The sequence below is a fragment of the Chlorocebus sabaeus genome, chromosome 10, assembly GCF_047675955.1.
Source record: "Chlorocebus sabaeus isolate Y175 chromosome 10, mChlSab1.0.hap1, whole genome shotgun sequence".
In the NCBI taxonomy this organism is placed as follows: Eukaryota; Metazoa; Chordata; class Mammalia; order Primates; family Cercopithecidae; genus Chlorocebus; species Chlorocebus sabaeus.
Window position 1 is genome coordinate 62177325 of NC_132913.1, and position 19434 is coordinate 62196758.

At 35.9% G+C, this 19434-nt stretch overlaps 1 protein-coding gene across 5 annotated transcripts in view; it reads right to left on the reverse strand.

Moving 5' to 3' along the window:
* Positions 1-19434, reverse strand: part of CHN1 (chimerin 1) — a 197951-nt gene that overhangs the window by 132706 nt on the left and 45811 nt on the right. For all 5 annotated transcript variants that reach the window (XM_007965409.3, XM_073019827.1, XM_073019830.1 and 2 more), the window contains 2 exons: positions 14621-14659; positions 7028-7083 (listed from right to left, as the gene is read on the reverse strand). In XM_007965409.3, the coding sequence (XP_007963600.1) occupies positions 7028-7083; positions 14621-14659 (95 nt within the window). The remainder of the gene's footprint in view (positions 1-7027; positions 7084-14620; positions 14660-19434) is intronic.

Consider the following 19434-nt stretch of genomic DNA (forward strand, 5'->3'; position numbering starts at 1 on the left):
GTATTGTAATTAGAACTTGAATACAGTGTAAATTGTGTAATTTTATCTACATTTCTCATTACATTAATAGCACTGACTTGCGTTTCAGTACATTTTGTCCAGCCTCAGTCTACTTTACCCATTTAGCCTAGAGAAAGACAACCTCATTGTTACCATAATGTGCACCTGTACTCAAAAATGCTATCCAGGCCGGGTGTGGTGGCTCACGCCTGTAATTACAGCATTTTGGGAGGCTGAGGTGAGCAGATCACAAGGTCAGGAGATTGAGACCATCCTAAAACAGTGAAACCCCGTCTCTACTAAAAAAATACAAAAAAATTAGCCAGGCATGGTGGCCGGAGCCTGTAGTCCCAGCTACTCGGAATGCTGAGGCTGGAGAACAGCATGAAACCGGGAGGCGGAGCTTGCAGTGAGGCAAGATGGAGCTACTGCACTTCAGCCTGGGCAAAAGAGCGAGACTCTGTCTCAAAAAAAAAAAAAAAAAAAAAAAAAAAAATGCTATCCAACTCCCTGCAATACTATCTTGAAAAATGCATCATAGGGAATAGAAATTTGGTTTTATGTGTTTAAAAAAAAAATCACTACATTTCCCACTGTGTGGATAGCAGGGGAAAAAATGCATCCACTTTGAAGGTCCATGTTTAATAATGGTCAGATGCCAAATACACTGTATTAATATCAGTGAACAAAAGATATGGAACTTCTCTCATATCTCCATCTGAATTAGATAGATAGATTTTATACCTATGTAATAAATAGATATAGTTTATACCTATGTAATTTATACCTGTGTCTACTCGGTCACTCTATATACATACACGTGCGTGCGTGCATGCACACAGACACACACATATATATACATATATACATTTACTTGAATTCAACCAGGTGCTTAATATGAAATAACAAACAGACTATAAGCTGTGAATAATATGTAAGGATAGTTACAATGTACAAGGAGAGTCAGTCACAGTAAATCTTTTCATTCTGAACAGCATCCTTGCCCACCAATTTAGTCATTAAAACATGACTGCTATTTTTTGGAGAAAAAAATATAAATATTTTAAAATATAAACAAACATAGAATATTTACAAAAAATTTATATTTTTGTGAAACATAAATATTTCACAAAATATTGTGAAAAGTTAATACAATAAATATTTTTTATATTACAAAGTGGAAATGATGAATACATTGCTCAATTTAAGTAGGAAAACGTCACTTGTACAATTTGCTTTTCTGGTTTTTCAATGCTTTCATGCCTGCTTTTAACCAAAGGAGAGAATACAACTGGTCTAGTTCCTCAGGGGATAGCAGCATTCAATCAATCATAGAGGAAAGGTAAATAAAAAGAAATTATTTTCAGAGACTCTAACATCCATCTATTCCTCCAATATCTTATTCTATCTTGTGTCTCTGCATCAGGGTGAATCACCGGAAAGCTATCTACTTTGACCACATCAGCTTAGCCCTTTAAAAGTCAGTTCCATTGATTTATCATACCTTAATGTCATGCCAAATGAATTTTTTTAAAAACAATTTAATTCAGGAAAAAACTGGATCATACTGGCCTTCAGAGTTTTATATACTTTATAACTGTGAAACACTTTTCATGCAATTACATTGATCCTAAATCAGCACTGCAATCTACTGGCATTTTGCTGTTTTTATTTCCTCAACTTTTCTTTATTCTTTTTATTACATCTTCATTTGTGTGGTTTCAAATTATTTTAAGAAAGGAATAATATAGCTGTTTTTCAATAAAGATAATAGTCTTACTAATAAATACTTCAGGACTTTCCAAAGTACTGCCAATTTCTCACTTTCAGTTTCTCACATACATAAAAGTATGTCTGAAGAGAACATGAAACAAAATGAAACATCTTATTAAAAAGCATTTTTAAAATTCCCATTACATGCAAATTATTTAATCATCCTTGATCACAGCATAGTAGCAATGAAAGGCAATAATCAAGTACCTCATACTTATTCTATGCTTACAAATACACAGACTGGAAATCTACATATATCTAAAATGCAACTGGACATTCAAAAGACAATCCCATGAAACTCCTACCTAATTCTCTAAATTGGTTCTCTTTGTAACTAACTATATATTTTCAAAGCTATATTGTGTTTTAAAACAGATGTCACAATGACAAAATCCATTTTAACATTTTTATCAACAGAAAAATAATTATTTTATTACTTTTATTTATTTAATATATATATATTTTTTTTTGAGAAAGAGTCTTCCTCTGTTGCCCAGGCTGGAGTGCAGTGGTGCGATCTTGGCTCACCACAACCTCCATCTCCGGGGTTTAAGCAATTTTCCTGCCTCAGCCTCCTGAGTAGCTGGGACTATAGGCATGTGCCACCACGACCAGCTAATTTTTTGTGTTTTTAGTAGAGATGGGGTTTCACCATGTTGGCCAGGCTAGTCTTGATCTCCTGACCTTGTAATCCACCCACCTCGGCCTCCCAAAGTGCTGGGATTATAGCCGTGAGCCACCACGCCCAGCCGAGAAGTAATTGTTTTTCAATAATGTGTCATCTAGGAAAGTTATTATGATTCCATATTGCCTAACACAGTTCATACTCAAATTTATCCAATTGTACCCAAAATTTATAGCTTTAAAATATATGTATAAAATTGAGGACCCGATCAAGGTCCTTGAATCTGATTGCCATGTCTCTTTAGTCTCCTTCAATTTTATATCGTCCCACCACTGTTCTGTTTTGTGTGTGTGTGTGTGTGATAATGACATGATTTATAAACCCAGGGCAGATGTCTTATGGAATGTACGTACTCTGAACTTGTCCGATTCATACTTTATAGTTAGATTTAAGTTAAATAGTTTTGGCAAAAATATTATACAGGTGATACTGTGTGTTTCACTGCATCACTTTAGGAGACACGTGTCAGTTTGTCCCATTACAGGTAATGCTAAGTTTGACCACCAGATCTCTCCACTATAAAGGTATATTTTTCTCTTTGCAATTAACACATAATTGGTGTTGTCATACCTTAAGACCATGTAAATATCCTGTTCACCTACAGCCTTTCACCCAATGGTTTTAACATCCAATGATTGATGATCCTTGCCTGGAGTCAATCATTAGTGCAAATTAGTGATTTTGTAATTTTATATTTTGTCTACATTTTAAGTGTCATTTCTTCTGTAAAGAACAACTTTATATTTCCCCCTTTTCTCTCTTTGTAACAAAGTGAGTTTTCTTTTTTTTCAATTTTAAAGTACAATTATGGACTTACAAATTCTCTTTCACATAAAGTGTTATAATCCATACCTACCATTATTCTTTTAGATGTTCAAATTGTTCCAAGTTTTGATGGTAGGAAATTTTCAAATAGGCTCCTGTGCCTTTTTGACATGTCCCCATCAGTTTTTGAGCACGTTCTTGCTTTCCAACACAGTATGTTCCAGGACCTCTTTGCCCCCCATTAAGAAATCAGGAACTTCTCTAAGGAACATTGCCTCCTTTTGGTAGGAAACCATATTTGGAACCCAAAATCTACACCCTGGATATATTCATTCTTACTGGGGCTTCTAGGCTCTTTCCTTGGACTGAGATAGAAAACAAATTTTTTAAATCTATGAGTTAATATTAATGCCACCAATTCAAAACTAATTCCACAGTACACTTTCTAATTTCATCCCATTCTCCTAATTAATATCTCCTAAGAACCCTGGTTCCCCCTAATCCAGTAAAATTATTTCTTTTCTCTATCCTATATTACAAACAAAATAATTTCAAGATTACTACACATGTAGTTAAGGATGGGAGTGAGACTTCTCTAAGTCTGTTTTTATATAGTTGTGACTTTTGAACTATGTAAATGTTCATATGTTGAACATCTGATCATCTACTCCTTATGATAATTGTTTTACTGGTCTCTGGTTTAATCCTTCGGTGCTTCTCTTTTGCAAAAATAAACTATTTTTTTTTCTTTTTTGTGGAGAACAGTATCTCGCCATATTGCCAGGCGGGTCTTGAATTCCTGGGTTCAAGCTGTCTTCTCACCTCTGCCTTTTGCAAATTTTGTCCTTAGAATATTTCCCTCTGAGTTTGTACAATCAGAATAATATGTTTAAAAGTTACTTAAGCCAAGAAGTATATGGAAAAACGCTCAGTATCACTAAACATCAGGGAAATGCAAATCAAAACCACAATAAGATATTTTATGTCACCCCAGTTAGTATAGCTACTATCAAAAAGACAAAACAAATGCTGGCAAAGATGCAGAGAAAAGGGAATTCATACACTGATGGTGGGAATGCAAATTAATACAGCCATTACGGAAAATGGTATGGAGGTTCCACCAAAAAACTAACAATAGAACTACCAATCTCATTACTGGGGTTATATCCAAAGAAAAGGAAATCAGTATGTCAAAGAGGTGTCTGTGTTCTCATGTTTATTGTAGCATTTTTCACAATAGCCAAAACATGGAATCAACCTAAGTGTCCATCCACAGACAAATGGATAAAGAAAATGTGGTTTATTTACACAATGGAATACCATTCAGTCATTAAAAAGAATGAAATCCTGTCATTTGCAGCAACATGGATGAACCTGGAAGACATTATGTTAAATGAAATAAGAAAGGCACAGAAAGATGAATACTGCACATTCTCATTCATATGTGGAAGCTAAATAAATTGATCTCACAGAAGATGAACAAGACAGTGGTATCTAGAGGTTGGGAAGGGTAGAGAAAAGAAAAGGATAGGGAGAGGTTGGTTAATAAATATAAAATTATCCTAGATAAGAGTTACAAATAATTTATTGTATATTTTCAATTAGCTAGAAGAGAGAATTGTGAATGTCTCAACATAAAGAAATTATAAATATTTGAGGTAATGGATATGCTAATAACCCTAATCATTACAGTGTATACATGTATCAAAATATTGCTCTGTACTACACAAATATGTACAATTATTATGTGTCAATTTAAAATATAGTTTTTAAAGCAACTTAAAAGGCCAGGTGCCCTGGCTCACACCTGTAATCACAACACTTTAGGAGGCCACAGTGGGTGGATCCTTTGAGTTTAGGAGTTTGAGACCAGCTTGGGCAACATGGCAAAACCCCATCTCTATAAAAAAAAAACAAAAATTCGCCAGACATGGTGGCACATGCCTGTAGTTCCAGCTATTTGGGAGGCAGAGGTAGGAATATCACTTGAGCTCAGGAGGTTGAGGTTGCAGCGAGCCAAATCACGCCACTGGACTCCAGCCTGGGTGACAGAGAAAGACTCTGTCTCAAAAAAGTAAAAAGTTAAATAAATAAATAAAAGCTATTTAAGTTTATTTTTTTGGTGATTACGTCGTGAATTTGTAAGGCTCATTTGTTCTTGTTTGTGTTGAATTTTAGGGTTCGCTTTTGTGTGTGTGTGTGTATGTGTGTGTGTGTGTTTGTTTTTGTTTTGAGATGGAGTCTTGCTGTGTTGCCCAGGCTGGAGTACAGTGGTGCGATCTCAGCTCATGGCAACCTCTGCCTCCCAGGTTCAAGCAATTCTGCTGCCTCAGCCTCCCCAGTAGCCGGGATTACAGGCGCCTGCCACCGCAACCAGCTAATTTTTGTATTTTTAGTAGAGACTGGGTTTCACCATGTTGGCCAGGCTGGTCTCAAACTCCTGACCTTGTGATCTGCCCGCCCCAGCCTCCCAAAGTGCTGGGATTACAGGCATGAGCCATCATGCCCAGCTGGGTTTGCTTTTTAAAAATCATTTTTCTTTACCTTTTTTGTTTCAATACATGACCATTTACATGGGTCAAAAGTCACAACTATAAAATCAGAGTTAGAAAAATTTCACTCCCATCCCTATTTCCTCCACAGTGCTCTTCATCCGGTCCTTATCATAATTATTTTACTGGTCTCTGGTTTAACCCTTTCTGTGCTTCTCTTTTGCAAAAAATAAACTATATCTATAAATCTACTTTTCCTTTTTGTGGAGAACAAGCTCTCACTATGTTGCCCAGGCTGGTCTTGAACTCCTGGGATCAAACTGTTCTCGCCTGTGCCTCGCTAAGTGTTGAGATTACTGGCATAAGCTGCTTTGCCTGGCCAGACTACATATTTTTTATTTTCTATTCTTTCATATGAAAAAGGGACCATACTCACTATATCTATATACATTGTATATCTGGAAATCTTTCCATATCAGTACACAGAAATCTTCCTTATTCTTTTTAGTATTCTATTCTATTCAATCCGTCTCCTCTGGACAGACATTTAGGTTTTTTCTGCTATTACTAAAAATCCTATAATGAAAAACTTTGAGCATATGTTATTCTATATTTGTACAGGTGGTTCATCAGGATAAATTCCTAGAATTTGGACTGGTAAGTCAAAGGTAGGTGATGGTATAATTTGGTAGATACTACAAAATTCTCATAAAATTACACTGTCACATTCCAGTCAGAGACGTAAGTGCCTGTTTCTTCACAGGCTTGCCAATTAAGTATATTCTGAGCTTTTAACTTTTGCCAATCTGCAAAGTAAAAACGATCTCTCTGTATATTAACTGGCATTTCTCTTATTATCAGTGAAATTTGAACATCTTTATAAATATTGTCATACATCATATCTTTTTTTTGGTGAACTATCCATATTGTTTGTTCATTTTTAAAATCATAAGTTAAACACTTATTTCAATGTAAAAAAGAATTCAATAATCCCATAATGATGGCTTCAAACTTTGTTCTAAAAAAAGAATATTAAGCAATGAAAAAACAATGTAAGAACTAACTGAAAAGAATATGAACAACCCTTAAAACTATATGGTCATATTCTATACTGTGTTCCAAACAGTCCACTAAAAAGTGGAAGTTAAATCAAATGAGAAGGATTAAGAAAAATGTATTCAAGTTATAATTTTATGATATCAATTAGTGTTAAGTGGTTTATCTCACAAACAACCAAGTCACTGAAGAAGGTGAAAGTTTGGGAAACAGATGGTTGAGAGACATTTTTTGGTAGCAGTTTCATTACACCCACCTCGCAAGTACAGGTAATTCTTCGAGGATGAGGGGCTTCCTGTTGTAGCTGATATACTGTGAGAAGGTAGAAACAAAAAGTGTCAATGTCCCTTCCATAGAACTTATCAATATATTAGAAATAAAAACCTGGCTGCTTTTTATGTTCACAAGAAAACTGGTATAACCTTATTTATTAAATGGTGTTATGAACAAAACAAAGAAAGTAAACAAAACTACATTTAGTGAAAGCCCAGGAACAATACAAACAGAAAAATCATAATCCAAATAAGTGTCTTTTTACCTTGTAACAAGTCAGTGCTGGATATTTGGCTCTTCTCCGAAATCTGGTCATTTATTTTTCCCAATTCTTTGTGGGGATATTAAAGGATGTCTTTGATATAAACCAATAATGGTTATATATACATATATTTAAAGCATGTTATTGCCAAGCTTGAAACTAAAATCAAGATTTACAGGCTAAATGTAACAGATACACTGTTTTTCTCCCCTATTTATATTGCAAACATCTACCTTCAAAGATAATCTTCCTCTTTCCCTAAAAACAAAAGTTCTGAGCCAAAGTTACCACTGCTTATTCAACTAGGGCAAATATAGCAAAAGAAAGAATTCAGATATTCAAATAACTTGCCAAAAGAGTGAATCATTTTCAGGGCATCTGAAAATGTATCAGTGAAAATTATACCGATACCATGACTTCCTTCTAGCCTCACTTCAGACTTTTTTATTTAAAATGAAAAAAGAATGAATAGGATGTGTGGCTACATATGTCTAAGTTTATCTCTTAGAGATTTTTTTCTATTTCTACATATATAATCACATATAATTTAATATTCTAAATACTTAAGATATTTTGTCAACATAACATCAAACTACCCAGTAATCTGGGACCATCAGGTAACAGATGACTCAGATTTCAAAGGGATATCATTACACAGACTCTACTTCTGACCACACTGATTCATCTACATCATAGGAACATATATAGAATAAATGCAATTAGACTATACATATATACACACATACATAATTAGCCTGTGTGTGTATATATAAATGTGTGTGTATATATACACTCTCTCTCTCTACACACACACACAGTGAACACACACAGATACAATCACCATGTGTACTTCTATGCAAAGCGGATACAGCACTGTGGTTAAGAATTTGAACTCTTGAATCGAACAATCTGGAGTCTGAACACTGGGGCTCTGTCACTAACACTGCATTCTATGCCTTCATTTTCCTTATTTGCAAAATGGGATTAATAATAATTTCTACTTCACAGATTACTTAAGGATATAAATAATTTATGTAAAAGATGTAAAATAGTCCCTAGCTCATAGTAAATGCTCAATGAAAATTACTCATTATTATGCACAGGTGACTGGTATTAATACATAAAATTCTTTATAATAATACTTGATTACTAGGATGCATCTTGAGTTCCTCACTAAAACATAGTATCAGAGCAATGCTATAATTTAAAAGGAACTGAGAAAATACAGCTTTATTGTTTAAAAATCAAACACAAAGCCACTTCATCAGTAATGTTTAAACTCTACCGGTAGAAATGTGTTTCTTTACCTTTTTCTCCTGATGGCAAAAGTCCCCAAGAGAAGTAATACATTAAAATAGTTTTAGATACCCATATTTCATTGAGAGAGTTAATAAGAAATATTCCTGTGGATACAGTTTTATATATTGTTACGAGATGACACAAAGAGAGTTAATTCTGAGGTAGAAAAGGGAAGAAAAAGCACTAAAGTCAAATTTGTCTGGCCCTGATAATGAAAAGTACATGTGTATCACCCCATGATATGTGTAAATCTCCGCCCTCCTTAAAAACGGCCAAAACATGATTTGTAAGAAAGAAGCGTTTTTCAAGGGCCAGGCACAGTGGCTCCCACTTGTAATCCCAGTGCTTTGGGAGGCCAAGGTGGGAGGATCGTTTGAGCTTAAGAGACCAGCCTGGGCAACATAGCGAGACCCTGTCTCTAAAAAATGTATAAAGAAAAAAAAAGATTCTTCAAGTCCATTCCTCCATATTGGTAACCATAAGGTAAAAATTCAGTTCACATTTCTACTTTGATCAGTAATTCTCAAAACACTGGTATTTCCCTTTGTCAAGAAAATGCTCTGGAAAGTGCTGCCATCTATGAAAATCCAATTCTGAGAACTGAATGACAGTCAAGAAGAACATTAAAAGTTAATAAAGAAAGCAAAATGTCGATTTTGACTCAAAGCACAAATACTGTAGTATCTGGTTATCAGCAGTAAGCATTTGCCTGTTCAGTAAGCATACATTAAGATGAGCTACTATGAAAAAAGGGGAGACAATATTGTCATATGAGAATTGATCTGGGTTTCAAATTTGTTTCATCAGAGTTTCAAAGGGTACAGTATTTTCTTAACATTAAGTCACATAAGGTTATTTACTTTTCAGTTTCTTTCAAATCCTCCTAATTGTCTCAAAGGATAAAGTTCTGTTTCATAAAGAGAAACTTTTAGACAAATGCTTCCTGATTGGCTACCAGTGGTTACCAATGGTTAATCTACCTTTAAGACTCGCTTTTTTTAATTCCTGTTTTTTTGTTTTTTTTTTTTTGAGACAGTGTCTCACTTTGTCATACAGGCTGGAGTACAGTGGCACAAACACAACTCACCGCAGCCTCAACCTCCCGAGTTCAAGCAATTCTCATGCCTCAGAACCCAAGTAGCTGGGACTACAGGCACACACCACCACGTCCAGTTAATTTTTTTTTTTTTTTTTTTTTTTTTTTTTTGAGACAGAGTCTCGCTCTGTCACCTAAGCTGGAGTGCAGTGGCATGATCTCAGCTCACTGCAAGCTCCACCTCCCAGGTTCATGCTATCCTCCTGCCTCAGCCTCCCGAGTAGCTGGGACTGCAGGCGCCCACCACCACGCCTGGCTAATTTTTTGTATTTTTAGTAGAGACAGGGTTTCACCATATTAGCCAGGATGGTCTCGATCTCCTGACCTCGTGATCTGCCTGCCTCGGCCTCCCAAAGTGCTGGGATTACAGGTGTGAGCCACCGCGACCAGCCTAATTTTTGTATTTTTTATAGAGACAGGGTTTCACCATCTTACCCAGGCTGGTCTCAAACTCCTGAACTCAAGTGATCCTTCCACCTTGGCTTCTTAAAATGCTGGGATTACAGGTGTGAGCCACTGTGCCTGATCAAGTCTTGGATATTTTATAACAAATATAACAAATTTGGATTCAAAAAACACCTATCAAAAAGATCATTAAAAAATTATACAAAGTAATGAGGTCTAATTCAGGCCCTTCTCTCTCAGTTTAGAATTTTTGATAATTTGAATTGGAACTCAGCTGAATTTAAATCAGCACAATCATTAAAAGATTCACCAAAAATTAATAGCTAAATTCAAGATGAGGGAATATATGATTAAAGTACTTAATATCTTCAATCACCTTAGAAGTGTCAATTGTATATACTTATTAATGAAATTCTCAATCCCTACAGACAATAAATTGTTCATCAAGTCCAAAGATCACAATTGGTATCTTGAAGTCAAAATTGGCCCACATGTGTTTTGTTTGCTGTCTTTTAAATTTGAGTAGGTATTTAACATCAAAAAATTAAGAAACTTAAGGACAACAAAAGCAAAAGAGAATGCCAGTCTCTCTTGAAAACTCAGATCTAGCAATATTGAACCCAGAGTCTAACAAGACAATAAAAGATGCTAATTTTGAGCTACTCTCTATAGACAGGGTCTCCACGGTCTACTGTCTCAGAGTCCTAATCTGGCTTGCTTGCCTCATTTATTACATGTAAGGTTCCTGGTTTAACTCACACAACAAGTATTGAAAAGCAATAAAACCATATTTGTTTTAAAAGAGTCCAAAACTTAGACTTCTTGCTAATTTTATTTCCCTATTGGTTTATATTTGTAAGACTTCAGAGTTACATTTTAACAAGATCAGTGGAACTAACAGTAAGAAGTACAAGATAGGCATGGGTAAAATAAGTTTCTTCTAGAATCAAATTGTGAAATGCTGTTCAGATTCCACCATGCCAAAGACAGAAAAACAAAACACACTAACATGTAGCAACTTTTGACATTAAATTAAATCATCTTATTTACTTTTATAGATCTATTACAGAAGTGAACAATTAGAACTTCTTGAGTAGCTTTCAACGGGTGTACCACCTTACATGAATTGACATACCTAATTATTTTTAAAATTTCAGCCCATGTCTATTTCATTACCATTTTAAGAATTTTTTAAGAATTAAATTTAAGTCACATTACAGAGATGCTGAAGCATTACAGTTTGTCAGTCCCAAAGAGTATTAGTAGAAAATATTGTCAATTATCAATTCTAAACTATATACATATATCTGGCCTAAGATTGTCATGGCTCAAATATTAAGGAAACTGAACAATGCCTCCTACCTCAGTTATTTAAAATTCCAGTCTCTATTGATGACATCAGGGTATTACAGGCCTGTCCGTCTTTAAAATTTTTCCTACTAAAATGTAAAGACTCCTAAGAGATGAAGTCCTTAAGGTACAATTAATAAACATCTTACTGAAGATTATTTAGAGCTAGTTGTAAAAACTGTAAAACTGCCTGAGTGGTAAAGATAATATAAACAAGAAGTTCAACTTAATCACATTTTTTTCTAAGATCGGAATTTGACAAACACAATAACCATCTATATGATCATAAAAAGTCATCGTTAGTATGCATTTATTTATTTAATATGAATGAATAAATGAATGAGACAGGGTCTGGAGTTCAGAGTCCTGATCAAAACTCACTGCAGCCTCCACACCCCTTGGGCCCAAGTAATCCTCCCACCTCCACCCGGGAAGCAGTTCCTCCCACCTCCACCTCCCAAGCAGCTGGGACCACAGGAGGGCAACACCATGCCCAGCTAATGTTTTTATTTCTTATTTTTTGGTAGAGATGGGATCCCTGTATATTGGCCAAGTTGGCCTCAAACTTTTGGGCTCAAGAGATCCTCCCACCTCAGTCTCCCCAGACTACTAGGATTACAGGCCTGAGTCACCATGCCTGGCTGCAATTTTTATGTTTCCTCATTTGTTAAAATTTGTACATACTCAAATCTTGGAAGATTAATATCATAATCTTATAAGAAAATTTCTTAAAAGGATTTTTCCACTTGCTTTTAATATAGTTTAATTATAAAATTTCCTTGAATCAGAAGTTTTTTTTCCTTTGACAGTCAAAAGATAAAATATTTATTTTAATAATTTCCTACACATTTCTACTATTAAAATGATTATGGGGAGTTCAGACACTGAAGTCATTAAGAGAAATGATAAAACTCAGTAACAGAATTATAGTCTTATTAAAGAAAGATTCAGCTGGGCACAGTGGCTCACACCTATAATCCCAACACATGGGAGGCCAAGGAGGCAGGATCACTTGAGGTCAGGAGCTGGAGACCTTCCTGGGCAACACAGTGAGACCTTGTAGTCTACAAAATAAAATTTTTAAAAATCAACCTGTGGTCACAGCTACTCAGGAGGTTGAAGCGGTAGGATGGCTTGAGCCCAGGGGGTCAAGGCTGTAGCATGCCAAGATTGCACCACTGAACGCCAGTCTGGGCAACAAAGCAATAGCCAATCTCTTTTTTTTTAATGTCTTTTTTTTTTTTTTTTTTTTTGAGACAGAGTTTTGCTCTTCGCTCTTGTTGCCCAGGCTGGAGTGCAATGGTGCGATCTTGGCTCACTGCAATCTCTGCCTCTCAAGTACAAGGGATTCTCCTGTCTCAGCCTCCCAAGTAGCTCGGATTACAGGCATGCGCCACCACACCCAGCTAATTTTTTGGTATTTAGTAGAGACAGGTTTCACCATGTTAGGCTGGTCACGAACTCCTGACCTCAGGTGATCTACTCGCCTCAGCCTCCCAAAGTGCTGGGATTACATAAATGCCATTTTTTAAAACAAATGATAGCTACTGCAAGACATGCAAGATCTGTGAAGCTACGAAAAATACCAATTGCATATACTACATTTACTAATTGATATTTTTCACAGAGGAAAAGATCACCACAAACTCAATAATAGTCTGAGGCTTCATAAATGTTCTTACATTAAAAATGTGCAGGGTGTAAGTCAGAGTCAGAGAATAAAGACAAACTGAAAACCAGAAAATGCAGAGAAGTTTTTGTTGTTGTTGTTGTTGTTGTTGTTTTGAGATGGAGTCTCACTCTGTAGCCCAGGCTGGAGTGCAGTGGCATGATCTTGGCTCACTGCAGCCTCTGCCTCCCTGGTTCAAGCAATTCTCCTGCCTCAGCCTCCCAAGTAATTGGGACTATAGGTGTGTGCCACCACACCCAGCTAATTTTTGTATTTTTAGTAGAGATGGGTTTCACCATGTTGGCCAGGCTGGTCTCAAACTCCTGACCTCAGGCAATCCGCCTGCCTCAGCCTCCCAAAGTGCTGGGATTACAGGCATGAGCCACAGCGCCTGGCCAGAGAAGAATTTTAAATAGGCTTCCAGCCAATGAGATTACGAGACAAAATCTTTAGGAGGTAAAAAGAACATTAGTCATTTTTACATATTCGTATAACTATACTCCCAAGGGAAAAAGAAAAAGGCACCAGCAGCGTTGGGGCAAAGCATCTATGGCAATATTTTTAGAGATTGTTCATGTTTTACTTATAATTAGCCCAAAGTGGCAACCTATTAAAAACAAAATTATCTCTTCTGAGAACATAAGACCAATGAGAATCTGAATTGCTGTTCCTTCAGTCGGCAAATTTCAGCAACCTACAAACATCAAATTTATAATAAACCTCAACATTTACAAAGATGTTAATCTATAATTAAAGTACAGGTTTCTTAGGCTGCTAATTCAACTACAGAAACAAACAAGAACTTATAGTGCTTTTCCATAATAATGCATTCATAAATTTTAAAAAACCATTTTGATTATATTAGCCCTATTTCAACTCTTAAAATCTGAAATATCCTTTACTTGATGAAATAATATTCTCTAGAAAACAAGGAAAGGAAAACAAAGAACTAAAACCCTAGACATTTAAAAAGAAATATTTATCCTAACGCAGTTTAAAGAGCAGCATGGAATCAAGTATCTCCCTTATATTTTGGGAAAGTAATTATTTAAAAGTTAGATCACCTTTTTTTTTTTTTTTTGCCTCTTTTCACTTATTCTTTCTGTCAACATAGCCTCCTGAATTATTGTCATTTAAATATTCCTTTCTTCACATAAAGAAACAGGACCTGAAAATAATTAGACTGTTTGAATTCTCAGTGTCTCCTTGTATTAGCTTTATTAGCCACTCTTAACAAGTGGTCTCAAGTTTCACTACATGGAATTCATGCAAGCTCAGAGGGATGAAATGCATTCCAGACAGAAAACCATACACTGAACAGACTTTGTGGAAACACTTAATTAACCACAATTACTTCTATGCTATTCCCAAACCTTGTTGTAAATTAATTTTTCAACAATGGATACAAAATGGAATTTCTATCTAATAATCCCATATTTTTATATTACTTATAAAGCACTATAACCCAAACAATTAAATTTATTTGTAGACTTACAGTAAGATTTCCAAACAGGAGGTCTATATTCATCTGTATCTGAAAGAAAAAACATCAAATTAACATTACCGAACATTTAAATTTTAAATGAGACATTTTAATAATTAACTCATTTAATACATATTTGAGATCTATTTGTTCTAGGTATTGTGCTAGGCATGAAGGGGCATTCAAGGGGTTTTTTTTAGCCTTGGTCCTTACTTAGTTGGAGAAATTTTACAAAGATGTTTAAAGAAAGTTATTGTATTTATTCAACTGCTTATTACATAAAACATCAAGGTTAACTTTTACTGCTGGTACTCATTTCTTACTATCACTGAAGTAATAGTCAATAAAGGCTTTGTTTCTTTGGGCTTAATGATTATTTCACTGAAAGATCCCTAAAATTATTGAATTTTTCTTTTTCAGTCAAATTTACCAGATTAATAATTTTAATTACCCCAAAAGTTAAGTATTTCTATTATTTTCCCCCATTACATTTAGAGGATTCCAATGTACATGGTTTTACTAACATGAAGAGAGAACAGCAAGATTCAGATCTCAGTCCTCACATATCCTGGACAATCAAAACCAGGAAATGAGAAACACTTCAATGGAAGAGAGTGTATCTAGGGAACAACAACGAACATGAGGTGACCATCTGCTCTTCAAGTCCATTTCCCCTCACGTTGCCTAAGTGCAGATGTAGGAGACAGTATAAATAGGAAGTGGAAAGAGATGAAAATACAAACACATGAGGGACGTGAAGTAATCAGAGAAAGGAGAAGGAGCCAGTGTGGTCTGACTTCTCATCAGTAAAGTATAGCTGGGGGCTAATTTTGGCAGCCAAAAGCTCTGCCTGCAAGACTATATAGCCAAGACTGCAGAAACATTTTTTGGTATAAAGATATGGGCCGGGTGTGGTGGCTCAAGCCTGTAATCCCAGCACTTTGGGAGGCCGAGACGGGCGGACCACGAGGTCAGGAGATCGAGACCATCCTGGCTAACACGGTGAAAACCCCGTCTCTACTAAAAAATACAAAAAGCTAGCCGGGCGAGGTGGTGGGCGCCTGTAGTCCCAGCTACTTGGGAGGCTGAGGCAGGAGAATGGCGTAAACCCAGGAGGCGAAGCTTGCAGTGAGCTGAGATCCGGCCAATGCACTCCAGCCCAGGCGACACAGCGAGACTCCGTCTCAAAAAAAAAAAAAAAAAAAGATATGGCCAGCCACATCACCTGGCTCTGCTGGAAACCAACATGAACCCATTAGGCAATCTGATCCTAAAATCTTCATCTTCAAGGAAGCAAAAAATTCCCTGGAAAGTCTATTGAGAAAACTAAACAAGTAGCTCAGGTAAAATGGTCATAGACGTAAGACATTCAGCCTCCAATTTGCAACTTTTAAACTGCAATATCACACTTGGTTTATAATGTGTTATCAAAAATCACACAAATACTTTGAGAAAAAGGGTTATAGCAAGACTACTAATAGTGGGCATATTAACATAACATGGAAATTTTAAATCATGTGGAAATTGCTTGGGACCCCATAGGAGTGTTCAAATATGTCTGCTTCAAGAGAAAGAAATAATGAGCATCCAAATTGGTAAGGAGGAAGTCAACCTGTCGCTGTTTGCTGATGACATGATCGCACACCTAGAAAACCCTAAATACTCATCCAAAAAGCTCCTAGAACTGGTAAATGAATTCAGCAAAGTTTCCAAAGTTAATGTACACAAATCAGTAGCTCTGCTATACACCAACTGTGACCAAGCTGAGAATCAGGTCAAGAACTTGATCTCTTATACAAAAGCTGCAAAAAACAAACAAACAAAACAAAAACAAAAACAAAACTTAGGAATACACATAACCAAGAAGGTGAAAGACCTCTGCAAGGAAAACTGCAAAACACTACTGAAAGAAATCATAGATGACACAAACAAATGGAAACACATCCCATGCTCATGGATGGGTAGCATCAATATTGTGAAAATGACCACACTACCAAAAGTAATCTACAAATTCAATGCAACTCCCATCAAAATATCACTATCATTCTTCACAGAACTAGAAAACACAGTCCTAAAAATCATATGGAACCCAAAGAGAGCCTGCACAGCCTTAGCAAGACTATGCAAAAAGAACAAATGTGGAGGGATTACACTACCCAGCTTCAAACTATACTATAAGGCCACAGTCAGCATAGTACTGGTATCAAAATAGGAATATAGACCACTGAAACAGAATAGAGAATCCAGAAATAAAGCCAAATCCTTACAGCCCACTGATCTTCAACAAAGCAAACAAAAACATTAAGTAGGGAAAGGATACCCTATTCAACAAATGGTGCCGGGATAATTGGCAAGCCACACATAGAAGAATGAAACTGGATCCTCATTTCTCACCCTATACAAAAACCAACTCAAGATGGATCAAATACTTAAATCTAAGACCTGAAACCATAAAAATTCTAGAAGAAAACATTGGAAAACCCCTTCCAGATATTGGCTTAGGCAAAGACTTCATGACCAAGAACCCAAAAGCAAACAGAACAAAAGCAAAGATAAAGAGATGGAATTTAATGAAATGAAAGTTTCTTCATAGCAAAAGAAATAATCAGCAGAGCAAACAGAAAACCCACAGAATAGGAGAAATCTTCACAATCTATACATCCAGCAAAGGACTAATATCCAGAATCTACAAGGAACTCAAACAAATTAGCAAGAACAAAACAAGCAATCCTATCAAAAAGTGGGCTAAAGACACGAATAAACAATTTTTAAAAGATGATATGCAAACAACGTGAAAAAATGCTCAACATCACTAATTACCAGGGAAATGCAAATTAAAACCACAAAATGGTATCACTTCACTCCTACAAGAATGGCCATAATCAAAAAATCAAAAAATAATAGATGGTGTGGATGTGGTGAAAGGGAACACTTTTACACTGTTGGTGGGAATGTAAGCTGGTACAACCACTATGGAAAACCATGTGGAGATTCCTTAAAGAACTAAAAGTAGATCTACCATTTGATCTAGTAATTCCACTCCCGGGTATCTACCCAGAAGAAAAGAAGTCATTATATGGAAAAGACACTTGCACACGCATGTTTATAGCAGCACAATTCGCAATTGCAAAGATACAGAACCAGCCCAAATGCCCATCAATCAACAAGTGGATAAAGAAAATGTGGTATATATATCTATATATATACATATAGAGAGAGAGACAGACATATATATACACACCATGGAATACTACTCAGCCATAAAAAAGAATGAAATAATGGCATTTGCAGCAACCTGGATGGAAGTGGAGACTATTATTCTAAGTGAAGTAACTCAGGATTGGAAAACCAAACATTATATGTTCTCACTTATAGGAGGGAGTTAAGCTATAAGGGTGCAAAGGCATAGGAATGATACAATGGACTTTGGGAAGTGAGAGGAAAGGATGGGTGGGGAGAGGAATAAACGACTACACATTGGGTACGGTGTACACTGCTCAGGTGATAGGTGCACCAAACTCTCAGAAATCACCACTAAAGAACTTATTCATGTAACCAAACACCACCCAAAAACCTATTGAAATAAATAAATTGAAAAACAAACGAAAAATAAAGAAAATGTGGTATGTACACACCATGAAATACTAAACAGCTATAAAAAAAGAATGAAATTATGTCCTTTGCAAAAATATGGAGGCAGCTGAAGGACATTGTCCTAAACAAACTAACGCAGGAACAGAAAACCAAATACCATATCTTCTCACTTATAAGTGGAGCTAAGTATTGAGCACATAAGGATATAAATATGACACAATGTCTACTATGGACTACCAGAAGGTGAGGAGAGGGGTGAGTTAAACTACCTATTAAGCACTATGCTCACTGCCAGGGTGACAGGACCTGTACTCCAAACCTCAGCATCATGCAATATTCTCATGTAACAAATCTGCACATGAACCCCCATATATAAATAAAAGCTGAAAATTTTTTTAAAAAATTGCGGAAAACTTAAAGACAAAGAGGAAATCTTGAAAGAAGCAAGAAGAAAAATAACAGCTTTTCCATTGAAGAATAATGGTAAGAATTACAAACAGACTTCTCATTAGAAACCATAAAAGCATTAAGAGAGAGGAGTAAAATATCCGAAATGTTGAAGAAAGAAAAAAATAACAGCTCCAAATTTTATATCCACTAGAATTATCCTTCAAATGAGAAGGAAAGATAAAGACTTTCTCAGACAAACAACAAATGAGAGAACTCATCACAACAAACCTGGCAAAAAATAAATGTTAGAAGAAATTCTTCAAAAAGAGGGGGAAAAGGATGTAAGTCAGAAACTCAAATCTACATAAAGAAAGAAAGAGCATCAGAGAAGGAATAAATGATAAAATGAAAAAACAAAACATACACACAAATATGTCTGCTTGAAGAATGAATAACAGGCTGGGTACGGTGGCTCACACCTGTAATCCCAGAACTTTGTGAGGCCAAGGTGGGCCGGTCACCTGAGGTAAGGAGCTCGATACCAGTCTGGCCAACATGATGAAACCCCATCTCTACTAAAACTACAAACATTACAAACATTAGGTGGTGGGTACCTGTACCCCAGCTACTCAGGAGGCTGAGGCAGGGAGAACTGCTTGAACTCAGTGGGCAGAGGCTGCAGTGAACCGAGATCACACCACTGCTCTCTAGCCTGGGTGGCAGAGCAAGATTCCATCTCAAAAAAAAAAAAAAAAAAAAAAAGAATAACAGATTACATGAATAAATGAATAAAATGAATAATGAAAGAAATAATGCAGCAAATACAGTCATTTCTCATTATT